We start from the raw sequence: 24,820 nt of genomic DNA, 5'->3' as shown, positions 1-24,820 counted from the left end.
GATTTTTGGGAAATGTTCCCCTTTCAGTTTTGGATGCTGGGAAAAAAATGCACTATTTTTGGATGGGAAGTGGCCGAATTAGGCCTCTGTCATACAAGGTGAAAAGCCCCTCCGGCTAACAAGTTCTGACAAGAATCATTTTCAAGTTTTTCTTTTCAGGGAGTTCGAATATGAATTAAATTCTTTGGGGATTTTGAAAGAGGACCACCCCATGATCATTTGCTGTGAAGTTTTGTAAATCTGCCCAGTGGTTCTATAAGATTTTTTACAAATTGTGACACATGTTTCATGAACGGACATCAACTCATGTTTGTCCCACCCCTGTACATGTGATCGAGCTACATAATTTGTTTAAATTTGCATAACATTATTAAATTTTATGCGTTTTGTCAGAAAGTTTTTTTCAATCATAAAATGAAATGGAGTCTTTACTGGCCTAAAAGAAAATTCTTGTTTCTGTAACATTTAAAAAAATTAGGGTAGGTAGGTCGGAAAATCTTTTTTCTTTGGATTTTTTAAATTATTTTAGGAGACTTTTTGGAAATTACCTTTTGTGTCAAAAGAAATTGCATACAAATAGGGGGTTATGCCTCTAGAGCCTCATGCAGTAAGTTGAGTTATACATCACTGTCCATGTTTAAAAGCATAAAAGTGCAGTTTTTGCGACTTTTTGTTTGTCAAAAGTTGAAAAAAAATGTTCTCAAAGGCCTAAAAACCTTTAGGGTCTGCCAAAAATTTATGGTGGTCAGGATAACAAGGAACAGACAATTTTTTTACGCCTAATGTTCCTTGTATTTTGATCTGTGCACTGACTCAATCCGCAAAAATCTTCCACCAAATACGAATTTGTATACAGTATTATCATTCTTTTGAATGAGTGAAACTGTTCCCACACTGCACCTATATAATAAGAAACAGAAGATAGAAATTACCTTAAGAGCTTGCAAGCAAGTGGTTTTCAGTCTGTCACAAGCACTTTGGATTCATACAAAACACTACTCTGTATCATCCAGATGCCTGAAATAGTGAAAAGTGACAAATTAAGAAAACAATGGACACCATCTGTTTTGAAATTTAAAAGTCTAAGGGCTAACATCTTTTGGGTCAGTTTTCAATTTCCATCATTCCAATAAAATGACCCCATTAACATTATTGGCATGGCGGGAGAACTTTGTTAAATAAAACTTTTTATCAAATAAAACATTAGCCAAATTTTGTCAAATGTCATAATGAAACAAAGTAAATGCGTTAAATTTCAGTTTTGAAAAGAAAAGTCACTGTATGATATAGGTTTTGTTTACACTACTGTCCCAGCCAGAACAGCCAACATTACTTTTAAGCGTGAATTCAGTACCTTTTTGACTTGGTTGTCTTGGCCTTCACTTTGCTCTCGATAACATTAAATAGGCACAAACAGACTTGTAAAGCGCTAGAAGAATCTGTGCTGCCTTCCTCAGTTTAGTATGAACACGGGAGCCGACAAATGCTACAATTGTTTATTGGTATCTGACGGTCATGAATCATAATGGATAACTTTAAACATATTTGAGTATGTGTGCAGTGTACAAATTCAGATTCACCTAACGCCTTCTGGCAACCAAGTCGAAATTTTCCAAACCGGACACCAATTTCACATGCCTGACTGAAAGCCTGAATTTTGTAACCATAAAACAACTGTTCCTAGCTCTATCTCTCAAAATACTTCATCATATTGTTTGGGGACTCTCGACAGGGGATTCTGGAGAACAGGAATGACTGCATTGGAACCACACGTATAAGGTGAGTGTCTTCCGTTTGCAGTTGCAGAGCTCAATTTAACTTTTTTGACTCGTACTGCAATTTTAGCATGTAGCTTTTTTTTTTTTTTTCTTGTGCTAAATCTGAACTTACTTGCAACGTGAATTTTCTACTTCAATTAAAAATTTAGAATAAATCCTAAAAAATCAATTCTAGAACGCAATATTGTGGGCACGGTTTTCCTTGGCGTACAATTTTGTGGCGTGAGAACTCAAAAGGACCCTCACTAAGAATCGGAACCATACCTGCTGGGCGTAACTTAACACTAGCTGAAACTAACGGGCAAGGCAAATTTTCGTACCTAATATTATAAATACCGATTCAACCTATACATGTACGAATTATAAGATAGCCTCGTTCTAATTTAATATAGATAGACTCTACATTTCTTTAATATATCAGTAATCCATTCAACAAAAAATGGCTAACCCAAAAAGATGTTGTGTTTCTATTATCCTCAAATGAAAGCGAATCTAACTACTTAACCAAACCGCAACAATTTTGACTATCATTGTGTATTTGCAAAATAAATGTGTGAAATTCTATCTTACCGCGCATTTCCATGAAACTGCATTAGCGATCCAAATTTGAGCCCTGTGATTTGTGAAAAGTAATTACATATTCAGACTCATGATTATGGTTTCTAACTACCTTAACTCGTGCAATTAGTGAACAGTTTGAATCAATTCTTCATATTCTGACCACTAATCGAGCAGGCTTCAGAGCTCCAGATAAGGGCTGTATTTTTGTAATTACAAATTTGTTAGGGATCAGATATGAACTTAATTTTAAAATGTGGCCGTATCAGTACGATTTATTGCAAAATGTGGTTTGTATCATTACGGCATGTAAACAGTATTACATATTCCAAAGAAGAATCGAGCCGAATTGCATATCGGGCCAAGTTGCACTTATCAACGCTATCCCTGACTGTGGACATTTGCACGGTGTCAATGAGTTGGGAGTATCGGAAAGCAAACACCAATATACACATAATTTTTTTGGACTCAAAAATTGCTTCAAAAATCTGAAGGGAAATAATTCAGAAATTTTCTACCAAGCTGAAGGCAAAAAACCAAGTTATTTTTAGTTTAATTATTTGTGTCATATGAACCAAGTTTGAAATAAATATCTTTACTATTTTTCAAAAAATGTTAAGTTTTATGGTCCGAAAGCCCGATCGGCAATGTTACAGCCTGTTTAACAATCTACATTTTTTTTCATTTTATAAGGCCGACAGGGCTTTGGTAGGTTCTACTCAAGAGTACTTGACTCTTCAAGCCTAAATTTTTTCAAGGGTCTAATCAGATTTTCAATCAAGAGTCAAGATCAGCTTCAGGGGTCAGCACATGTAATACTGTTATATATGCCAACTTCCCACCGACCTTTCTCTAAAACGTACATTAGTCATAACCAAGTTTTCTAGCAGTTCATATTTTTAGTTGTGTGCTTATTTTTGCACATTGCCTAAAAGTGGGTGGGGTTTGGGTGCTTTGCATGATTTTATTCTCAGCAATTTTTTCTAAAGAAGAGCTCCTTCGGCAACGTGATCATATTTTTTTCTTTTCTTAAAAGCAGACGTTTTAATTTTATTGGCTTTTTTATTCAGATTGTACGAGAAAAATCTGTAAGAAAGATTAAAATGTCGAAAATGGGCGGTCTCGAAACGAACCCGAGGGTCAATACGGAAAACGCAAAGTAACCGTTTGAAATTCTTGCAAAAATAACTTTTTAAAAATTTCATTTTCTCATCATTACCACGTATAATTTCTGCTTTTTATTGTTTTGGCCCAACCAAAGCCTCACGCATTGATAATAAATTTCTAATTAGACCGTGACAGCCGCCGGCCGTGTAATTTGTATCGACTACAAAGTGGTACAAACACGATAATCTAAGGCTGCATTTGTTTATCATTACATTTACTACACATGGTATCAATAAAAACCGCTGGAACGAGAAGGCATCTAAATACAAACCGCGAGACAATGACGTGTCATTTGGCAATGACTGCATACTTCGGGAAGCGAATTAACATACACTCTCCGCCTACTGCCATATTTCCGCTTGTGCCGTCGAACAATCTTGAATTCTCTTGGATTTTGATTGACACGGGCAAACTTTCGAACTTGAGACGCATCAAAGTAAATTTCCGCGAGTCAATCCGCGTCGTTGGCGTATTTAATGCGGGTCCAATCGAGTTTTTCTCGATTTTCGCGGGTCAAAACCCGGGACCCTCGGGCAACGACGTCCTGAGCCGACCTGATTCCCTATATTTCTAAGGCTTGTCAAGCTATCGGAATAATCATATCTAAGTAATGTCTGTGTATACATGCATTGAGCCTTAAGAAATCATAATCTCAAAGCCCATTTCAAATTGATGCATACATAAAAATGTAAAAATAAGGAATTTCGATGCTTCTTACCGGGGCCCTTTAATTAACTTACGAAGACCGTGATATCCCGAATTTCATCGGGGTCGTCGCACGCCCATGGTCAAAACCCGGGAACTCCATATTTTTTATTTGGATATATGTGTTGTTTGGATACCCTCGTATGTTACCGTAGTGGGATTCGATCCCGATTTTCGTCGCTTCGCGACGAAAATCGGTAAGATCGATTCCCTATTATATTTCTAAAGATAAAACATGATATTAAAATTGTTCAAACATCAAATAGTTCTAAACAGTGTCTTTAAGTCAGCTTGAAATGCGCTGATCTCTTAAAATAAAGGCAACGTCTATAGCCTGTGTAGGCGTCCGTTTCGGTGCGCGAGGGTCGTGGGTTCGATCCTTGGCCGCGTCATACCAAAGAGCAGAAAAAGCACATGACACTATCGATTTACATTTGCCAAAAGTTGCAATTTTATTCTATAATTCGGAGTTTAATCCAATTTAAAATCAGTGAAGAAAAAAAATGGATCCGAACTTGTAGAACTACCATAAGCAATCTTTACGGAAAGATTTTCATGTGACGCCCTTAAAAAATTTCGTCATATTTATACACCTTCCACACTCCTCACATCCTGATTTTCTCTCTCCGCGGGGACGTCTAAGTGTTCCCGCAGAGCGGGTTTTCCGGCGAAGTTTAGCCCCTAATATCGCACTTCAATCAAATGCTGATTTATTAAAAAAATTTCCCAAAATTTTGAAATGTACTGCAATGCTATTGGACAAAAAATAAATTTCAAACACTAAATACTGTTTATACAACTGTACTAATAAATTTACTAGTTGCGGACACCTATTCACATTAGCAGATCAAAATAATTTTCAAACTGTTTTATAGAGTTTGAGCCGTATTGTCTTTAATAGTATTCAGCCCGGAAAATTGTAAGAGTGTTTAAGTATATGTTTGTGTTTGGCAAAAGAAATTTACATACTTTGTTATCTCGCATATGTAATTGGTGCCAAAATAATTTAAAGGGGAGGAGAAGTTTATTTTTCTAATTATTGGCTAACCTGTTTTTTCTAATTTTTTGGCAAACCCTGTTAAGTGTTTAAAATTATTTTTTGTTTACATATTTAAGCTCCGCGTACAGTATGTGACTTACCGGTTAATAAACGACTGGAAGTAAAGTTGATTTACCAAAATTAATTTCCCCATAATTCCAAAAATACTGCAATGACAGTGGAGAAAAATAATTCCCAAACACTAACAAGAGTGCCAGAATGTCACAATATACGCCCGTCACAGCAAATTTCTTTACTCTAGCACCTGTATTTGCAGATGGAATTTTAATTTTGTGGTGTTTAGTAATCATTGTAAGTCTTTAGTTTTTAGTCCACAAAAAAACTCCTTACCAGGTAGAGATGCCTTAAAAAAACACCTAAAATTGAAGTAACATCTAGTTGTACCAAAAGAAATGTGGTCTTATTTTTTCCCTACGGTCAATTATAAAAAAGTTACAATATAAGTTATTTTTTGCAACAACTAAGGGAGTTAATCTTAAAAAAATCCAAAAAAAAAAAATTGTAAGTCCACACAAAAATTCTTTACCAGGTAGAGATTGGTCAAAAAAACACCTCAAAATTGGGAGTAGCGTGCATGTTGTACTACAGAAAAGTGGTCTTCGATTTTTCCCTACGACTAGTAATAAAAATTTTTACAATATAAGCTATTTATAGAAACAAAAAAGGGGAAAAGTAATTCTAAAGAAGGAAACATATGACACTCGTCTCATGATGGTGTATAATTGTGTCAAGTAACAACAAAATCCCTCCATGCATGAAGAAGATGTGCTCCGGACAAAGTTTTCTTTCTTGTATCCTTTGACCTCTAAGTGTGACCTTGACCTTAGACCGGGACCTCGTTCTTGCACAGGGACACTCCGTCTTATGATGATGAAAAAATTGTCCCAACTTCATCAAAATCTCTCCATGCCTGAAAAAGATATGCTCCGGACAAAGCCCATTCAGAATTTGACCTTCGCCCTCCAAGTGTGACCTTGACCTTAGACCTGGGGACCTGGTTCTTGCGCATGACACTCCGTCTCATGGTGGTGAACAATTGTGCCAAGTTTCTCATAAACCCCCATGCATGTAGAAGATATGTTCCGGACAAAGTCTGTGGACGCCGCCGCGCGCCCATCTGCCCGCCGGGATTCCCATAATACGTCCCGTTTTCCAAACGGGCGTATAAAATGGTGGAAAAAAAATTATGTTTTCTTTTCCATTTTTTGTTATATATTATATTATAAATAACACGATCTTATTCATGTGAATCTACTCTACTGAATATTTAATAGATCAACGCGCTTATATGGATTGCAACAATTTTTAAAATTGACATTATTAAATTTATGTCATAAAAAAAATAAATACTGTCAAAACAAAATAACGAATGACGCGCAGTTTGAATGCAGTGAAACTTATCATTTTTTACTTTATTTTTTTTACATGTCAGATTTTAAAACAAAAACGGTTTTGTCTTAGATTTTTCTAAATAGTGCATGATAATAGTGTGGTGTTCTCCAACAAAGTCGTCAGTGTGGATGTTCTCATTTAATAATGTTGTTTGTTTTGCATAAAATATCGTCAGATATCCTTAAAAATAGCAAAAATAAAACAATGATTGACTATTATGCTAGTCACTGATATTAAATGAGCGTCAAATCTGTCCTCATTTCACGAAAATACGGTCAAAACTCACTTTCTTAGACAAAAGTGTGGTACAGCTCATACCCTCTTTGCTAACTGTTCGCGTTTTCAAGCAAAAACCAAGCTATACATACAACATGGTACACTACCGCAGAATAGTATACTCCAGGCCGGGTACGGTGCTTTTTATCTCGATCGAAAGCTGCAGTAAATAAAAAAGTTACAAGACTTTTTTGACCTGAATCGACGTAAATTTGTGTGTGGTCAGCTCATTTGCGCTGGGTTTTGATGACGTTGCATTCTTGGTTTCCCCACCGTGTTTTTAATACAAAATGAAAAATGTTTTTGTTTGTTTGTTTTGGGTTTAACGCCATTTCTCGACAGTATTTCAGTCATGTAACGGCGGGCGGGCAGTTAACCTAACCAGTATTCCTGGATTCTAAACCAGTACAAACCTGTTCTCCGCAAATAACTGCCAACTTTCCCACATGAATCAGAGGTGGAGGACTAATGATTTCAGACACAATGTCGTTTATCAAATAGTCACGGAGAACATACGCCCCGCCCAAAATGAAAAATGTAACAAATGTAACAGTTACTATATTACCTTCTACAGATGAAGACGCCACCAACAAGACAGGCGATGAAAAGAACACATGAAATCACAATTCCAACCATACCGCCTGTTAAAATTTTGTATATATTTAAGTAGAGAGAATTTGTACAAAATAATCACCACCATAATATACCATACCATTTACCAAAGCACCTAGCAGTACAAACGAGTTTGCATCCACTAACCCAATAAGATTAATTTCGACGCTGCTTTATATACACAACCGAATTTTACTACATATTCGTATTGGTTCAACATCTGCATATATATGCTCAAATCCTTGTTATCATGTCTCAAAAATAAGACTTTTTATGGACTGGGACAAGCTGTACTTTCTCTCTCTGAAAGTTAACTGGGTCTCGAGGATACACTGAATCTATAGAGATACTGTGAAATCATTAATATTCGTGGGATACTAATTTTCGCGGATTTCGTGGTTGAGTCAATCCACGAAATTTAATCCCAACGATCAAGTAAAATTCCCATTAATTTTATGCTGAAAAGTTTAAATCCACGAATTAATATCCCCACGAAATTGACGTTTTGACCAAAAACCACGAACTTTCATGCCCACGAAATTAAATGATTTTACAGTAGTTTACATTTAGGGATATAATTAGATTCAGAACAGTTGACTTTCCCTTACGTGAGATCCGCGAGGATACAAATTCGCATCTACATATAAATATACGAGTACAAATAATTTATACTAAATAACCACAACCACCATATACCAGACCAATTACGGCAATGTGCATAGCAGTAAAACAGTAAGTTGATTACGACATTTTGCCTTTTGTATAGTATCAAAAGAAAATGTCAGTCTCAATGCAGAACAAACTTAAAAACACCTACACTGCAAATCAACATAGGCAGACAAAATCCAACCTAACATTTATACCAAATGTCTTTAAATTTGTTGATAATTTCAGAACTGCTTTTTTCAAACGAAAGTGCAATTCAAGTTTAAATGCTTCATATTTCTTCATTAAAGTAAGCAATAAAAGGGATGAATCTGCTCGCCCAAGTGAAAATAAGCATGGAGATAGTTAAGTGTGGGGATTTACCTGTTGCTTCCCACATAAATACATTGAGCTCCGTTGTTTGTTCAGGTTTAGTTGTACTTTTTGTTTTCTTTACTGTTGTCGTTTTCCTATATTTAGTTGGTTTTTCCTTTCTCGTAGTTTCTGTACTTGTTCGTGCTCGTGTTGGTAATACTGTTGTAGTTGGGGTCGTTGTAGCTGTGGTTGTTGTAGTTGCGGTTGTTGTAGTTGGGGTTGTTGTTGTTGGGGTCGTTGTTGTTGTGGTTGTTGTAGTTGGGGTTGTTGTTGTGGTGGTGATGATGGTGTATCTTTGTTGACGTTGTTTTGGGAAAGAAAGCTGTCTGGAGAAAAATTCCCAAAATTAATATAAACTTCATCAAATGCTTAAAGGCCCTTTATCTTGGCACCGATAGATTATTTCTCCCAATTATTCTACCTTCACGGGAAAGGAAAATTAATTGGGTTTCAACTCCATTGCACACGTCCGGGCATCCTGCTGTGCTAATTGTCCTTCAATTAATTAATGAAGAAATGATAAGTTCCCAAGTGTGGTTTATCGTAAAATAACCCATGTTTTGAGTTCTTATGCATAAGAATATATCACGAAGGCCGTAGGCCTGAGTGATATACTGTTTCGCATAAGAACGAAAAACTCAGGTTATTCTACGATAAATCAAATTTGGGAACTTGCTAATTCGATTCTAACACGACATACTAGTATCAACAAAGTTAGAAAAAAATGATAACTACTTTTTACGACCGTGCTACGCACCTGGATCGGATGACGTCATTGCACGCGAGTGGGTTTGAAGAATAACCCGAGACAGAGTTTGCTCTACACGTATGTAGGTTATTCGCTGGTCGTGTTAAAATACTATGTAATCACAATGAAGCAGCAGATAGGTTGGAGATGCCTGTTGGATTTGGTGAGAGGGGTGGGGGCATTAATAAAGTAGTGAATATAGGCCTTTAAAATGAGCATCCTGATTGGTTAAACCAAACGCTGACTGACACACCTTTTACTTTCAATGTTAATAGCAATCTGGATCATATGTTCAAGAAACTGACAAACACAAAATGCATAAAACTTGTTGCTGTTTCATAGAAGAGAGTTATACGTGCATTGTATTATCACTATGCCGAAAGCTTTCCCCTATACACTTACTGTATTGGCAGGCATATCCGTACCGGTTCCAGGGGGAGTTACATCGGCAGTCGTGCCACTTGTAATCTTTATCTAACCTCAGACATGCGCAGTCTTCATAGCACGCAAAAAGATAACAGCTTGGCTGTCCACTGTCCCAATTCTGGAATCCTGAGCGCACCATTTCACCTTGAAAGGAAAATAATCAGATCTATTTTCTTTTGATCATGTTACATCTATTGCAATATTAAAATAGAAAAAAGTGGAAACCTCACAGGTCGCCCAACACGACAAGAACGAAAATGTTGCAGGCTCGGTTTGATTGAGCCTGTTCATGGACGGTAGTGGAAATGCATGCTACCGTCCACGCCCTCTAGCCCCGGGTTGAGCAGAACTCAACATTTACACATGTTAAAAGTACAAAAAGCAATTTAGAGACATCCGCAGATGTATTCAAACGGCTGTGAACATGGAACCTTCAATGATACACGTGTTGAGGCGTGTACTTCCATGAAGAGCGGCGGCGTTTGGTCCTCAGATAAAGTAAAGGGTTTGCCCAAACGAGAAAACAATGGGCAGAACTGAACAAACTGGAATTCAGAAAAGGGATCTGAGGTTATGGAGCCTGCGGAGCACAGGAACTGTCAAAAGACAAAATTAAAAAGCAGGCACCATATCAAAGGGCTGATTATACAATACCCAAGGCTATGAAAGCGGGAGTATTGGAACCACCCAGGCCGAAGTCTCACTTGTTGCTCTTAAGCATGGTCAGCGTGGTCGCTAGCATTCGTCATCATGTTTAAGTCAAATATTAATTAGTATAATATAGTATTGGATCAGTAAAGGAACATCATAATTTTGGGACAAAACCCTGGGTTCGTCGTGAGGAAAAGGTTTTCTGAAACTCATATTGGAGAATACAGCATTGCTTTCCCATATATCACAAAGTAGTTCCGTCACTGTTAACAAATATTCTGGATCTGGAACGAACTAATTATGTCTTAATTAACACAGTAGATGAAAGCCGAAGAATCTCCACAGGTAAAGACAATGATCTTTGTATCAGGCATTTTTACTTCCAAATTTATCCAAGGGACCTACTTACGAGAATATCATTGACGTGCCAAAATTATGGTGGCATATTTCTGCCACAAGATAGCTAGGTAGCTATCACGATAAAATTGTAAACTTTCCAAGAATTTTGTTAATTTTTCTGAAAACATTTCAGAAAAACATAATATTTTCTAGATATTTTATTTGTTTCCTATGGTGGCATAAAACTGCCACCACTTGATTATCAGGTTTCATGAAAACTTTTACGAAAATAATTTAGGTTTTCACGAAAAGTAAAAAAAAATCACGAAAACAGATAAACATTTCATGAATGCAAGATAAATATCTTAACATGAAAATTTGCTCGTTACTGCTTCAAGCGTAACAGTTAAAGTTTTCATGATACCTTTTCATGAAAGTAGTTAACTAAGAATAGAAACGGAACATATTCGGAACGATTCTTCTGTCTTGGGGTAACGTGGTTCAGGAACACTGAACAAGGTATACGATACTCCTCCCAGTTGTGTCCCAAACGGTAAACAGTAATACTCGCCGAATGAGAGATTATCTATTTTTAGATATCTGGTTTCGTGAAAATTATCTGGTTTCGTGAAAAATTATCTGGTTTCGCGAAACTTTTCATGAAAACTTTTCTTGAAATGTTTTGTGATTTCGTGAAAAATTATCTGGTTTCATGAAAAATTATCTGCTTTCGTGAAAAATTATCTGCTTTCGTGAAACTTTTCATGAAAATTTTCTTTAAGTGGTGTCAGTTCAAAGCACTAACTAGCATAATTTCGTGTTAAGATATATAAGTGGCCTTTGTGATAATTTACTGTTTTCATGAAATCCTCCATTATTAACCTGATAATTAAGTGGTGACAGTTTTATGCCACCATAGTTTCCTGAAAAGATTTTAGCACAAAATATTGCGTTAGTGCTTAAAACTGCCATGAGATACTTTGTAGCTTTCACGATAATATTCTATACTTTCCAGAAAAGTTGTGCATTTTTTACTGAAAACATCATTGCAACAAATTATCGTTTCCAAGATATACTTTTTATTTCCAGGAAACCTTAGGGTAATGAGATTAAGTTTTCAGAAAAGATAGTTGCTTAACGTATCAATATAGCTATCTTGCTAATAAATAGCAACTGTGGGCACTTACACAAACATATCGAGATACTTACATAAATTATCGCAGTAATATTTCCAGGAAAGTTTCGTTTATTGAGGCAATCTTTTCAGAAAACTTCGCTTTATCAAGATATCTTAGATATCTTAAAGTATTGCAGTAGCTACCTAGCTATCTCGTGGCAGAAATGTACCATACAGAACTATGGTAGCATATTTCTACCACGACATAACTAGGTAGCTATCTCAATAATTTGTCAATTTTCCAGGAAATGTTCGCATTTTTTTTTCTGAAAACGTTTCAGCAATAAATGCTATTTTCTAGGTATTGTTATTTATTTCCTGTAAACGTTTTAGGGCAAAATTTCGCGTTAATGCTACGAGATGCTCGGTAACTATCACGATAATATTTTAAACTTTCCAGCAAAGTTGTGCATTTTACTGAAAACATTATCGCAATAAATATTTTTTTCTCGATATGCTTTTTATTTCAAGGAAACTTTAGGGTATTAATTGCGATAAACTTGTCAGAAACGATAATTTCTGAAAGTATCTAGAAAGCTAATCTAGCTAACAAATGGCAGTTGTAGGCAGTTACACAAAAAGTATCGGAATAATAATGTAAAGCATTGCAATAATATTTCCAGGAAACCTTCCACTATTGAGATAATCTTTTCAGAAAACTTCGCTTTATCAAGATAACTTTTTGAAGTATCGCAGTAAGTATTTAGCTATCTCGTGGCAGAAATATGCCACCATACAAAACAGCTGATTTTTAGTACTCACCTGTATCCCAAAACCAGTCCATTTCCGAGTCTATGTCATTAGCCCCAATCCACATTCTATTTTCCGACCAAAGCTCGTGCAATGTTCGTTCCACAAAAATCTGTACATCACGGCTCGTGATGGAAATTAGATGACCTCCTATTCGTCTGCAATGATCACGTGCTGATGTCCAGCTAACTTCGCTGGTTATAAATCTGTAACACTTGTCTCCGTGAACACGTAGATATTTGTCTTTTGGAAGGTTTCCAGGACACCTATTTGTTACACGGTTGTCTGAAATCAAATTTTGAGAAACACAACATACAGTACTAATGAAAGTACGCGCTAGATTACATGTATTATTGTACTATGTGGAGTAAGGCCCCCATTTCAATGTGTGGATGAGTACTTCAGATATAAGGGTGTAGCCAGTGAATGAAACAAAAAAGGACAAGTTGTATTGCTTTTAAACACAAAGTTTTATGAAAAAATATTCTACAATGAAGGTATCCGTGCGTACAATAAACAAATCAATGCATTTCATACTCAAAAAGGTTATTTTGTTTGTGTTCTCTTTCGTCCGTTTAACTGAACATGTGCTGCTTACTAATTTAAAAGTAATAAATTTCTGAAACGACAAAAGTCACCCATTTACAGCAGCAGTCAAAATAGAAGACCGTTCTAACGTCACTTTACGTGAGCAACGTCCCGTGATGGAATTTTCTACCTGGAATAAAATTGTTGTATATACTATGTCGTAAACTTCTCATAAATCTGCGACGGAGAACGAATTATTTCGGACCCGACTTTTTATAGAAGTGAGACCTCTATATGTCTTACACTGTTCCTAGTACTAACCCTACAGCGCTTACAAGACTTGGCACTTATTATATTGTTAAAGTTATTTAAGGAAACGTCAAGGACGTGCTATTTCAGCATTATTGTAATACACAATAGGTAACAAAATTTCATTACCAATAGATGTGCTTATTAGATAAATCCTGTCTCTATATATGAGCCGCGCCATGAGAAAACCAACATAGTAGCTTTGCGACCAGCATGGATCCAGAGCAGCCTGTGCATCCTTGTTGTAGTTTTCTCAATATTGAATAATAACTTGACCTGTTTCAAAACTTCAGTTCTACTAACGTAAGCATTTCATGAATTTATTCTAAATTAACAGATCGCTATGAAATATTCTCGAGTTGGCTACCTGGTTGGCTTCAGGACATGCGGTTGTTACCCCAGCGAGGCTCGAACCAACTACAACGGGTTTTCAAACACAGTACATTCTCTTACCCACTATTGAGGCTTGATCGGCCACAATCTCCCTCAGTAGTATAGGGGTCTCTTGGGCGCCACGACTGCGCATGCGTGAGAATGACGTCATGCGCGGCGGCCATTTTGAATTTTATTTTTAGAATGACATCATTTTTTTTTATTTTAAGAATGATCTCACTCTGCTATTTATATCTCCCAGAAGTATATAGAGCTGACTTATATACCATTCTAGGGCGTGTTCGCGCACATTGAGGGTCAGGTGCTCAGCCCTAGACGGGGAAATAACTTTAAAACAAAATATTTCAAGAAAATCAAATAAAATATTTAAATTTTATTTTTTAACAAAAAAGATTTATCTTTTAACCAAAAAGAATAAAAAACATTTGTTTTTAAAAGAACAGAAATTTGTAAAAAGAAAGAAAAAAAAAATAGTTTAACAAAAATTTAAATGGGGGAAAAAAAGAAAAAATATACTTTAAAACAAAATAAATTTTTAAAAATGTCTAAAATTTTAAATTTTCAGAGAAATTAAAAAAAATTATATATGAATTTTATTTAAATAACTTTTGATTTTTCTTAAACCTAAATTGAAATTTTTTACATTTTTTTTATAAAAAAAAAAAATTGATGCCCAAAAAAAACAAATAAATAATTATTTAAAACGAAAAATTATTCCATTTTAAAAATAAAAAATAAACATTTTTTAAAAAAAAAAAGCAACATAACTGAAAATTAAAGACTAATTTTTTGGTTACCCCCCCCCCTTTTCCCCCTTTGGGGTACACTGACAAAATTTAAAACCAAATAAGCGTATTTTTCCCAAATGCGTTTGCCCCGGAAACCCGTTTTTTTCAATGACCCTTTAAAACTATATATAGTTTTTGATCTTTAGTGAATCCCAAAAAGTGTTTCCTGGGCCCAAAATTTAGCGTGTGTTTATTTAAAGGCCGGGGTAGGGCGGGCAATAAAGAGTAAAACATGTTTTAAAGTTAAAACCCTTTTAAAATGCCCCAAAAATTTGCGGTGTATTTATTTTAAAAAACGGGGTTTCGTTTAACTTTTGCCTATTTTTTAAATTTAAATTTAATTTCCCTTTTAAAATCGCCCCCGAAGTCCCGGGGGTGTATTTATTTAAGAGCGGATGCGTTAACAAAAGCCCTTTTTATTTTGTCCAAGTTAATCCGTGTTTGGGTAGGGGGGGGAGGTGACATCAGGTCTGGGTTTGATATGGAAACCCAAGTGCCCCTTTTATACCATCAATGATTTTATTTTTTTTTAATGGAACATTTTTTGAAACAATTGCCAACATTTTTAAAGGGCCATCCAGAGTTTTTAGAAACATAAAAAGGGCCCTTTTTTAAGAAGGGTTCTAAAAACAACCAAAATAAGGGGGGTTTTTAGGGTCCAAATTTTTAATTTTTTGGGGTTTTTAATTTTGAAAAAACCCAAAGGGGTACTTTTCCATAAACTAGGGCCAAAAAACCCGGAAATTGGGAAATCATTAAAATTTCAAAAATTTATCGTTCAGGGCTCGGGACCCCCGGTTTCCGTTGAAAAGATCTTTTTCCCAGTAGGTTTCAGAAAAATGTGGGGCCCAAAAAATGTGTCCTTTTCTCTAACCCTTTTTTCCCGATATTGAGGTTAAACCAGAATCCTTTCATTTCCCCAAAAAAACCGGGCTTATGCCCCTTTTTTATTTAAAAGGGTAACCTAGGCCCTTTTTGGGTATCTAACCCAAGGGTTTGACCAGAAATATAAGTTGGTAAAAACTCCCAACCCGGAAGTGAATCAAACCCCGCGTAAAAATTCCCCATTTTTTTGCACTTCCCCCCGACCCGAACCCGGCCCAAATAAGGTACCATTGGAAAGGTCCCCCTTTAAAAAAGGGAATTCCACACCACACCACCAACCACACCAAAACGAGCCACACACAAAACCCCCGCAAAAACCCCGGGACACAAAACAAACGCGACGTCAAAACCCCACAAAAAAACCCCCACACCCCCGCTACACACAAAACGCCAACCCCCGCGCGCCCACACACACAACCAAATTTCCGCACCCCACGCACACCCCGTAAGCGCCCATTAAAATTTTTAAAGTTAAAATCATTTAAAAATTTTTCAAAAATTTTCAAAAAACTTTTGTGCCTTTTTCCCTTAAAATAAACAGATTTGTATGCAAATTCATTTTTAAATTTTTCATCTTTAGTTTATTTCAAACAACATCATATCTCCGAAATTGGGGAAAATGCCATTCCACTACGGTGTAGATACTCCCAATAAAATCAACCCCAATTTTTCATTTATAAAAAATTTGGAAAAAATCCCGAATTTTGAATTAAACAGAGTATTTAACTTCATTTTAAAAGTACAAGGGCTATTCATTAAAATTTAACCTTTAGCGGGTATTAAGTATTAATTTTTTTTATTGAGACGGCTTAAGATTAAAGTAAAGAAAGGGGGAACTGGCCAAAAGTTTTACACTAATAAAACCCTTTTAAAACTTAAAAACGGATTTAAAAATTTTGGTCAAATTTTTGACTTTTAAGGGAAAAATTATTTAAAAACGGTATTTTGGTTTTTTAAAATTTTATAGTCCCCTTTGGTTTCTTGTACAGACAAAGGTTCTAGAAAAAGCCTATTTCGGGCCTTCTCTAGGAAATCGTCCGAGTTTCCCTTTAACAGGGAAATACTTTGGAAAATCAGTTTTTTCCCCCTTTCGTGACACCCCTTTTCTATTTCCCCAAAATTTAAAATTTTTAATTTTTATGTGATTGAATTCAAAAAAAAAATTTTTTCAAATTTTCTTTCCCCCCTTTTTTTGATTCCCATTTTCAAACCCTTTAAAGCGTTATGACGTAACAGCGATTTTTAAAAAACCCTTCTTTCTTTAAAATTTTGCAATAAAAATCTTGAAAAAAGAAAAGCCCTTGGGAAAAATCTCCCTCCCCATAGGTTTAGAAAAAGTATGAATTTTCCTTATCTTGATCCGTTCCCCAGATATTGGCGTTTAAAGATTGAAAGTGAAAGTCACCTTTTTGAAAACGGGAAAAATTTAAATTTTGCAACCCCAAAATTTTCCCAAAAAGTAATTTTTTCCTCTTTTAAAGGGACCGATTTTAAAAGATCTTTGGGGTCAGACCAAAAAAAAAAAGCTTACGAGACCTAAGTGTTGGGACCAAACCCAACCCGGGAAAATAAAAAACACTTTTTTTTCGAAAATTTTTGTTTTTTTCCTTTTTTTTCTCAACCGCTAAAAACCCCTGTTTGGTATCCCCCCCGAAAGGTTTTTTACTAAATACTATTTTTATTGTTTTTCACTAAAAGAAAAATGGGGTCCCCTCCCCGCGTAAAATTTCTTTAAAGTAAAATTACCTTAAACCCCTTTCCCCTTTGGATCAAAAATGACAAAGAAACGAATTCAAAAAGGTAAAGTCCAAAAAAAATAGAGCCAAAACAACCCTTTCGATTGTAAATATAAAAATTTTAGCTTTCTTGATTGGTAGGATATTCGCCCCCCCTGATTGCACTCAGGGAAACACACGTCATATATAAGGGCCCAAAGTAAATTTTAAACCCTGATTGGAAAATGTTCGAGTTACTGTAATACCAAAAAAACTCCCCTTCTCCATCCTCCTTTCCCCTCCTCCTCCTCCTCCAAATTCCTCCTCCTCCTCCACTTTCCCCCTCCCCCTCCCCTCCCCCCTCCAAATTCCCCCTCCCCCATCCGCCTCCCTTCCCTTTCCCCCCCTCCCCCTTTCCCCCTCCTCCTCCACCCCCCTTTCCCCCCCCCCCTCCTCCCCTCCCCCCCTCCCCTCCTCCACCTCCTCCTCCCCCTCCTCCCCTCCTCCCCATTCCTTTCCCCCTTTCCCCTTCCCCCCTCCTCCTTTCCCCCCACTCCTCCTCCCCCCTCCTCCTCCCCCCCCCTCCCCCCCTCCACCTCCCCTCCCCCTCCCCCCTCCTCCTCCACCCTCCTCCCCTCCCCTTCCCCCCCCACCCCCCTCCCCCCCCTCCTTCCCCCAAAACCCTTTACTCCTTCCCCCCTCCTCCACCCTTTTTCCCTTTCCCCCTTTCCCCTCCCTCCCTCCCTCCTCCTCCTCCCCTCCTCCCCCCACCTCCACCCTCCTCCCAAATCCCCCCTCCAAACCCCCTCCTCCACTTCCTCCTCCTCCTCCAATCCTCCCCCCCCATCCCTCCCCCACCTCCCCCATCCTCCCCCTCCCCACCCCCTTTCCCCCTCCTCCTCCACCCCCCCCCTCCTCCTGTTCCCTCCCTTTTCTTCCCCTTCCCCTTCCCCCTCTGACCCCCAAAAACCATTAAAAATTTGGGAAAAAAAAGAAAAGCGTGGGCTTTTTTGGGTAAAAAATAAATTTCAAACGGTTTCCAAAATTTTCATCAGTGGCCCGTTGGGCCTTCCCGGGTTTTTTTTCCTCGGGTTGGGCCAAAATGCGGAACCAATCAACGTTAAAGTCCCCGGAAATGACGAAGCCAATGCAGTTTTTTCAAACCGGGCCCTTACAAACCCGGGGCAAACTCCCAAAAGAAAACGGCGTTTCAAATCCATTTTCTATTGGGCGGGTTTAAGGGCCAAGTGGTAGTTTAAAAAAAAAAAAGGGACAAAAAAAATTTTCCCATCATCAAACCCCTTTTTAAGGCCCCCAGCCTCAGCGCTTTTAATTTGGGGTTTTGGGGGCAATTTGGGCAAAAGGGCCCCCCGGGTTTTATGAAATTCACTGATATCCCCCGGGGGCGATTTTGTACCGGGAAATTCCCAAACAAAAGGGAAACCTTTCTGGCTTTTTTTACGGAACCCTTGATAACCCGAAACTAAAAAGCGAAACCAAAAAAATTGCTGAACTAAATTTTTCCCGGGGGCAGTCACCAACCGGAAAAATATCTGTCTTATTTTCACCCAAAATTTTTTTCCCCAAGTTTAAAATTGTAGGGGGTTTTTTTCTTTGAATACGCCCGTACTGGGTGTGGGTTTTTTAACCTTGTTGCGGACAAAAGGTTTCTATTTTTAGGGGTCTGGGAGTCGGGTTCCAAAAATTCATATTCCTTTAAGTACAAAATTGGAAAATAACAAAACCCAGAAAACAGTTTTTCCCACATAAATTTTTTCGATAAAAAATTCCAAAGTTTTTACAATTTTTCTGAAAAAAATTCAAACCCAAAAAAAAAAAAAACGTGGTAGACAAAAATTTTAAAAAATTTTGATTTAAATGAAACCGAAATACAATAAAATAATTTGAAATGCAAATTGGGCCAAAAAATTTAAAAATTTTTAAAAATTTTTAAAAAATCAATACATTGTATTCAACTTAATTTCCAAAAGGTTTTAAATGTCAAAAATTGCTATTTTTCACGTTTTTTGGTACACTTTGAAATTTTTTTTTTTCTTTTTTTTTTCACGTTTGGGCTATTTTCCTTTTTCTCTTATCTAAAAAATTTTTAATTTCGGTTTTTTATGTAATGCTCGGGCAAACCCCCCGGAAACGGAAACAATTGGGGTTTTTCACTTTTAAAAAAAGATCAACTGACTTTTTTTATAATTCCCAAAATAAAACCCCCTTTAAAAATTTTTCGTCTCTTTATTTTTTACTGGTTTTTTTTAAGCGTAATTTTTAGGGGCCCCCAGACCAAACTCTTCAATGTTTTCACCCCAACCCCCCCCGCTAAACCGTTTTAAACCCCCTAAGTAATTTACCTAATGGGGGATCATACTGGCCCCTTTGGGGGACTAAAAAATATAAACACACTGGGCGTATTTATAAACCCTACTCTTTTATTTAAGCTTTTCCCCGTACAAATGTAAAAGTTTAAGTCTGGCCCCCAAAAAGTTGGGAAAAAGTAGTAAATAGATGTTTGTTTTATTAACTTCGGGGTTTACAGGCTTTTTGGTTTTGCCTTTTACCCTTTTTAAACTTGGGGCCCTTGGAAAAAGGGTATGAAAATTGGAGGTTGTTTCGTAGGATCAAAAAAAGTTGGGAAAAAAAAGGTTTTCCCCGCTTTTCGTTTAAAAAACTCTGGGTTTTCGGGATATTTTAAAAACGTTGACCAAACTTACCTCAAAAGCTATTGAGAAAAAATTTTTGGGGCCCGCGCTCTCAAACCCGGATTTCCTTTAATTTCTTGACCGGGTCCAAAAGAAACAACCCCCTTTCTCCCAAAAATTTTAGTTATGTTTTTTCTTCAAGGGTTTGGTTTATTTTGTACCAGTCGGGGGGCCGGGTTGCCTCTTTCTAAAAAATTTAAAAAAAGTGTTTATGTAATTTGGGAAAAAAAGTTCCCCCCCTTTCACTGGTTTTAGGGTCATTAAAATTTGGGGGTTTCCCCCCAGTGGTTTTTACTTTATATAATTTTTTATAATGGTTTTTAAACCCAATCTTAAAGGGGGTTGGGTTTTTTGGAAATACACCACGTGCCCCGTTAAACCCCCAAAACATCATCCGGGCAATCACCGGGTTTTTGGGTTTTCCCTTTTCGGGACAGGTCCTACAAAAGGGAATTTCAGCTTGCCCTTTGACCCCAAAAGGGGAAAGGGCGGGTTTGGGTTTTGCCTCTTGGTGGTACTATTTTTTTCTTTGGAATTTTCCAAAGTACTCCTTTAAGTCTTTTAAAAAATTTCGTTTTTATGAAGGGGTGACCCCACAGGATAAATGGGAATACTTGTTGCCCCCAAGGGTAAAAAATTTGTGAAATTTCCCCTTTTTTGACTTGCTCGCTTTCATTTAAATGGGGTAGATTTTTCTGGCATTGGTGGGGTTCCCCCGAAGAAAATTTCCCTAGGGTCTAATTGTCTTTAAATTTTTAAATTATCAATTTTAAACGTTTCATCTCAAATTTTGGAAATTTTTTTTGGGTTTTTTGGAAATTTCCCTTTGGGCCCAAATACAAAAAAAAATTTCATTCCTTAAATTTTTCTTTGTAAAAAACTTCTTTTTTTTTGTCAAACCCCAAAAGTTTTGTTTTAAAGGATTGATTGGTGAAATGGGAATGACGCGGATTTTTGGGGTTTAAATCCCTTGGGAAAAAACTCGGCATCCAGGGGGAAAGCTTTCCAAATTTTAAATCTTTAAAGCTGTGGGTTTTTTTCTTCACAAAACCCCTCCCAATTTATAATCCCTGTACCTGGGGAAAAAAATTTTTCCCCCAATATTTTAAAGCGTTTTTTGAATTTTTTTATTTTTTTTATGTGCCAAAACCCTTCTAAAACCTTCTATAGAGACCCTTTTTCCCCAAAATTGATTTATTGTAACCACCAGGAGGAATTTTTGGGTAAACATTGTTTCTACAAAAATTTTTTTCCTCAAATTCCCCCTTTTCCCGGGAGATTCGGTTTCCGTGGGATCCATTCTTTTTGGTAATACATAAAAGCCTTTTCCATCTACTAATTTTGGGGGGGTTTTCCCAAAAAAGTTTTTTGTCCCCCTAATTTTAAATTTTCCCCTTTTTCTTCTAAAAATTTGGTTTCAATAGTTCTTTCAAAAAGGAAACTTTGTTCCCGGGAAAAAAATGGATTTTACCCCCCGTAAATAAAATTTTTTCTTCCCGCCCCTTTTTTTTTTATTTCAAACCCCTCTTTTTCACCCCGTAAACATTCAAAGTAAAATTTTCCCAAATTTTAAACACGCTTTTCCAAAAAATCAACATCACTTCTACAAAAATTTTAAACTTTTTTTTTTCAAAATCAAACAAAAATCATTCTTTTTTTGATAAAAACCCTGCTAACAAATCAGATCTCCCCCTTTTTCCCCACTTTATTAAAAAAATGAAACCCTAAAAAATTAGCCCCAGGGGAGGGTTTCCAAAATTTAAATTTTTGGTTTTTTTTGTATTTAAAAATAATTTAGGAAAACCACCCCCTTTTTTTAAAATTTATCCCAATCCAAAGGCTTTTCGGTAACGCAGGTTTAAAAATTTTATGGGATAAAAAAAATTGGGGGACTGTCAATCCCCCTTTAAAAATGCAAAAACTTTTCTCCCCGTTTAATTAAAAAATTTTGGGGTCCGCCCCTTTTAAAAGATTTTGTTTGGGTTAAGGGAATTTGGTTTTTTTAAGGGGATTCTTTAAAAAGGGAAAAAACCGTCGTAGCCCTTTATTTTTGTGGGCAAAACACTTTAAAAAATTTTATGTTGTTTAGGGAAAACAACCATTTCCCCCAATTTTTTTTGCGGTATCACCTTCCTTCAAAACGTGATTTTCTTAAACCCCCAAAAGTTCCGGGGGGTGGCCCCCTTCCCCTCTTCGTTAGCAGGCAACCAAGGGGGTTTTCCCCATTGTTTTAAAACGGGGACCCGAAATTTTTTTCATATAAAGGATTCCCGGGGTAAGTTTTTTTTATTAATGCATTCGGGAAAACACCGTAATTTTGGGCCCCCCTACAAATTGGGGCGGCGGGTTTTAAACCCCACCCGGGGCGTTCTACAATTTTGGGCATTTGGAGCAAAATTTACATAACCCGTTGCGTTGGCCCTCTTTTTCCCAAAACAAAAATTTTTTTTTTAGGGGACATATCCATTTCCCAAACACTGATTTTTTCATCTTGACTTCTCTCGAAAACAAAAAAAAAATGAACTTTGGGTATGTGATCTTCTTTTGGGGGTGGCTCTTTTAAAAAAAACAAATTTTCCTTCCCAAAAAAAATATTTTTTTTTAAAGAACTGCAATATACTCCCGCACGGTTTCTTCTTTCCCCTTTCGTTTTTATCCCAATCTTAACACTTTTTAGCATAAGGAAACACTTCCACCATTTGTCCCCCTGTGAGGTTCCCCTGGGTTTTCCCTTTTTTTTTTCCTTTTTATGTGTGGGTATTTGTTTTTGGTTTTTTATTTGCACTTTTGAACCCCACGGGCCCCTGTTGCAATTTCTTTTCATTTTTACTGGCGCCCCCCCGTTTTAGGGGCCCTTTCTTCCGTTTGCCCAAAAGAACAAAAAGGTTTCGAAATATGTCTTTCCTTGTTTTGTTAAATTTTTTAGGGATTTTTCCCCAAAAATTTAAAGGCGCCCGAAAAAGCCCCTTATACTACCAATTTGGGATGGAATGAGTGTTACCACTAATTTAAAGTAAAAAACTTTGGAAAGCCTCGTCAGAAAAAAAGGGGGGCTTGGGTTTAAAGAATTTTTTACCCAAAAAATTTTGGGGTAACTACCTTGACGCTTTCTTCCCCGGGCTTCTTTTTAAATTTCCCCGCGAAAAATCCCTTTTTAAAAAACCCCTGGTCCCCAACCAAAAGGGACCCTTTAGTAATTTGGGGGTTATTTTTCGACCGCCAAATGTCGTTGTTCATCTCTTTTCTTTCCTTTTAAAAGTTTAAGTAACTTTCTGGTACTTTTGAAAGTTTAAATATGAACTTTAGATTACTCTTCTTTTGTCTTTTTTTTTTTCTTTTTCTTCCATTCTTTCTTGCGTACATCTTTTTTAATTTTTGCCCCCGCTGAAATCCTTCGTTTGGCCCCCTACACATCTGGTCGTCATTTTTTTTTGGTGAAATAATGTTTTTTTAAATGTTAAAAGAATTGGTTTTTTTTTCCCTTTTAGTTTAGTGATCCTTCGTCTAAACTCCTCCTTTAAGGGAAAATCAATAGGGCCTTTAAAAAATGAAAAAACTAAATTTCGTTCCCATGGACAAGTCCCTTTTTTGCTTAAATTTTGCACTTTCCCCAATAAATTTCCATTACTTTATCGGCATTTCAATTGTCCCAGGGCGGGGGAGGAAAGAAATAGGGCATGAATCCTTTTTTGGAAAGTATTACAAAAACGTCCCAAATCGTTCCCTGCCCGAACGCCCCGGGGGTTTTCCCCTAAAAACGTTCCCTCAAACATTTTTAATTTGGGGGCCTTGCCTCCCCATTTTCTAGTCTTTTCCCCCTGTATTTTGTTCATTTTTATTTTGACTTGAAATGTCCTGTCCACTGGCCCCCATTTTTTTTTCATACCCCTTTTTTTTTTTTTTGGGTTTTTTTTTGTTTGTATATTGCAAGGCCCTTAGGGTGGGTTTTATGAGATGGAACCCGGCTGGGGCTCTTCTCCGACCTATCTGTAACCCTGGTGAGTAGGGGGCCCCCCCCCCATCTGGGAAAACAAGCGCCGCGTTTCTTCCCTCTCGTCAAACAAATTGTAACGCTTTTAATTTCACTCTTTCAACTTTTTCCCTGCTCTCTTAAGTAAATTCAGGGCCAAATTTCCCTATCGTTTTTGTTTTTGGGCAGTTGGCTCTCCAAAAAAAGTTTAAGGGTTTGTTATTTAACTCTTCCCCGAAAAAAGTTCCCTTACCCAAATTTTGGGGTTTCCCCCAATTAAAAAAAAACGGAACCGCAAACCCCCCCGGGGAATTCCCGTATTTCCCCCCCTCGCCGCAAAAATTTAAAGAGTTCATCTGCGTCGGGTGAAAATATTCACCATCATTCCCAAACGTTTGCTTATTTTTTCCATGTTGCCGGTTGAATTCTAAAGTTAGAATGATTTTTTAAACCCACTCGCAGGGGTCTTCTTAAAATCTATGCCACAAAAAATTTTTTTTCAAAGGTTGTAAATTTTTGTAAAAGTCATTTATCTTTTAATTTTGATTTGGGCAAGTAAAAAAATTTGTTAAAAAAAAGCTTTAAAAATGGGTTTAAAATTGGGGGAAAACCGTTCCCCCAAAAAAAGGCAAGTTTTAAAAGAGTACAATTCCCCTTTGGGTTAAGGGGTTTAAAAAAATTTTTTTGTTTAAAAACTGCTAAATTTAAAAAAATCCAAAATCCATTTTAATGCGTCCCGGGCCTTTAAAATTTAACATAAGGCCCGAAAACACGGGGACTTTAAATGGGTTAACTTTGGGGCATTTTAATAGGCTAATTTTTAAAAAAAATTTCCCCTCTTAAATAAAAAAAAAATTTAAAG

At 36.8% G+C, this 24,820-nt stretch overlaps 2 protein-coding genes across 2 annotated transcripts in view; both read right to left on the bottom strand.

The window, feature by feature from the left end:
* Positions 1-7,470: 7,470 nt before the first annotated feature.
* LOC128548231 (integumentary mucin C.1-like) lies at positions 7,471-9,604 on the bottom strand. Its single transcript, XM_053522695.1, has 3 exons — positions 9,570-9,604; positions 8,578-8,894; positions 7,471-7,577 (listed from the first exon to the last, which is right to left on the bottom strand). Exons 1-3 carry the CDS (start codon positions 9,602-9,604, stop codon positions 7,498-7,500), a joined length of 432 nt encoding a protein of 143 aa, XP_053378670.1. The 3' UTR covers positions 7,471-7,497.
* Positions 9,253-24,820, bottom strand: part of LOC128548230 (galactose-specific lectin nattectin-like) — a 36,539-nt gene continuing 20,971 nt past the window's right edge. The window contains exons 3-4 of the mRNA XM_053522694.1: positions 12,672-12,944; positions 9,253-9,886 (exon numbers count right to left, since the gene is read on the bottom strand). Of these exons, the coding sequence (XP_053378669.1) occupies positions 9,666-9,886; positions 12,672-12,944 (494 nt within the window). The 3' untranslated portion in view covers positions 9,253-9,665. The remainder of the gene's footprint in view (positions 9,887-12,671; positions 12,945-24,820) is intronic.

Source organism: Mercenaria mercenaria, chromosome 14 (genome assembly GCF_021730395.1).
Source record: "Mercenaria mercenaria strain notata chromosome 14, MADL_Memer_1, whole genome shotgun sequence".
NCBI classification, from domain to species: domain Eukaryota; kingdom Metazoa; phylum Mollusca; class Bivalvia; order Venerida; family Veneridae; genus Mercenaria; species Mercenaria mercenaria.
Note: the sequence above shows the minus strand (reverse complement) of the source record. Positions and strands in the feature narration are given on the sequence as shown.

Bases quoted from the DNA above. Each gene is read 5' to 3' on its own strand.
- LOC128548231 (XM_053522695.1), bottom strand. From the start codon at position 9,604: ATGATCCAGATTGCTATTAACATTGAAAGTAAAAG. The intron at 8,895-9,569 runs GTGTGTCAGTCA...ATTTTTCTCCAG, and splicing joins ATTAACATTGAAAGTAAAAG to ACAGCTTTCTTTCCCAAAAC. The intron at 7,578-8,577 runs GTAAATCCCCAC...AAATTTTAACAG, and splicing joins ATTTATGTGGGAAGCAACAG to GCGGTATGGTTGGAATTGTG.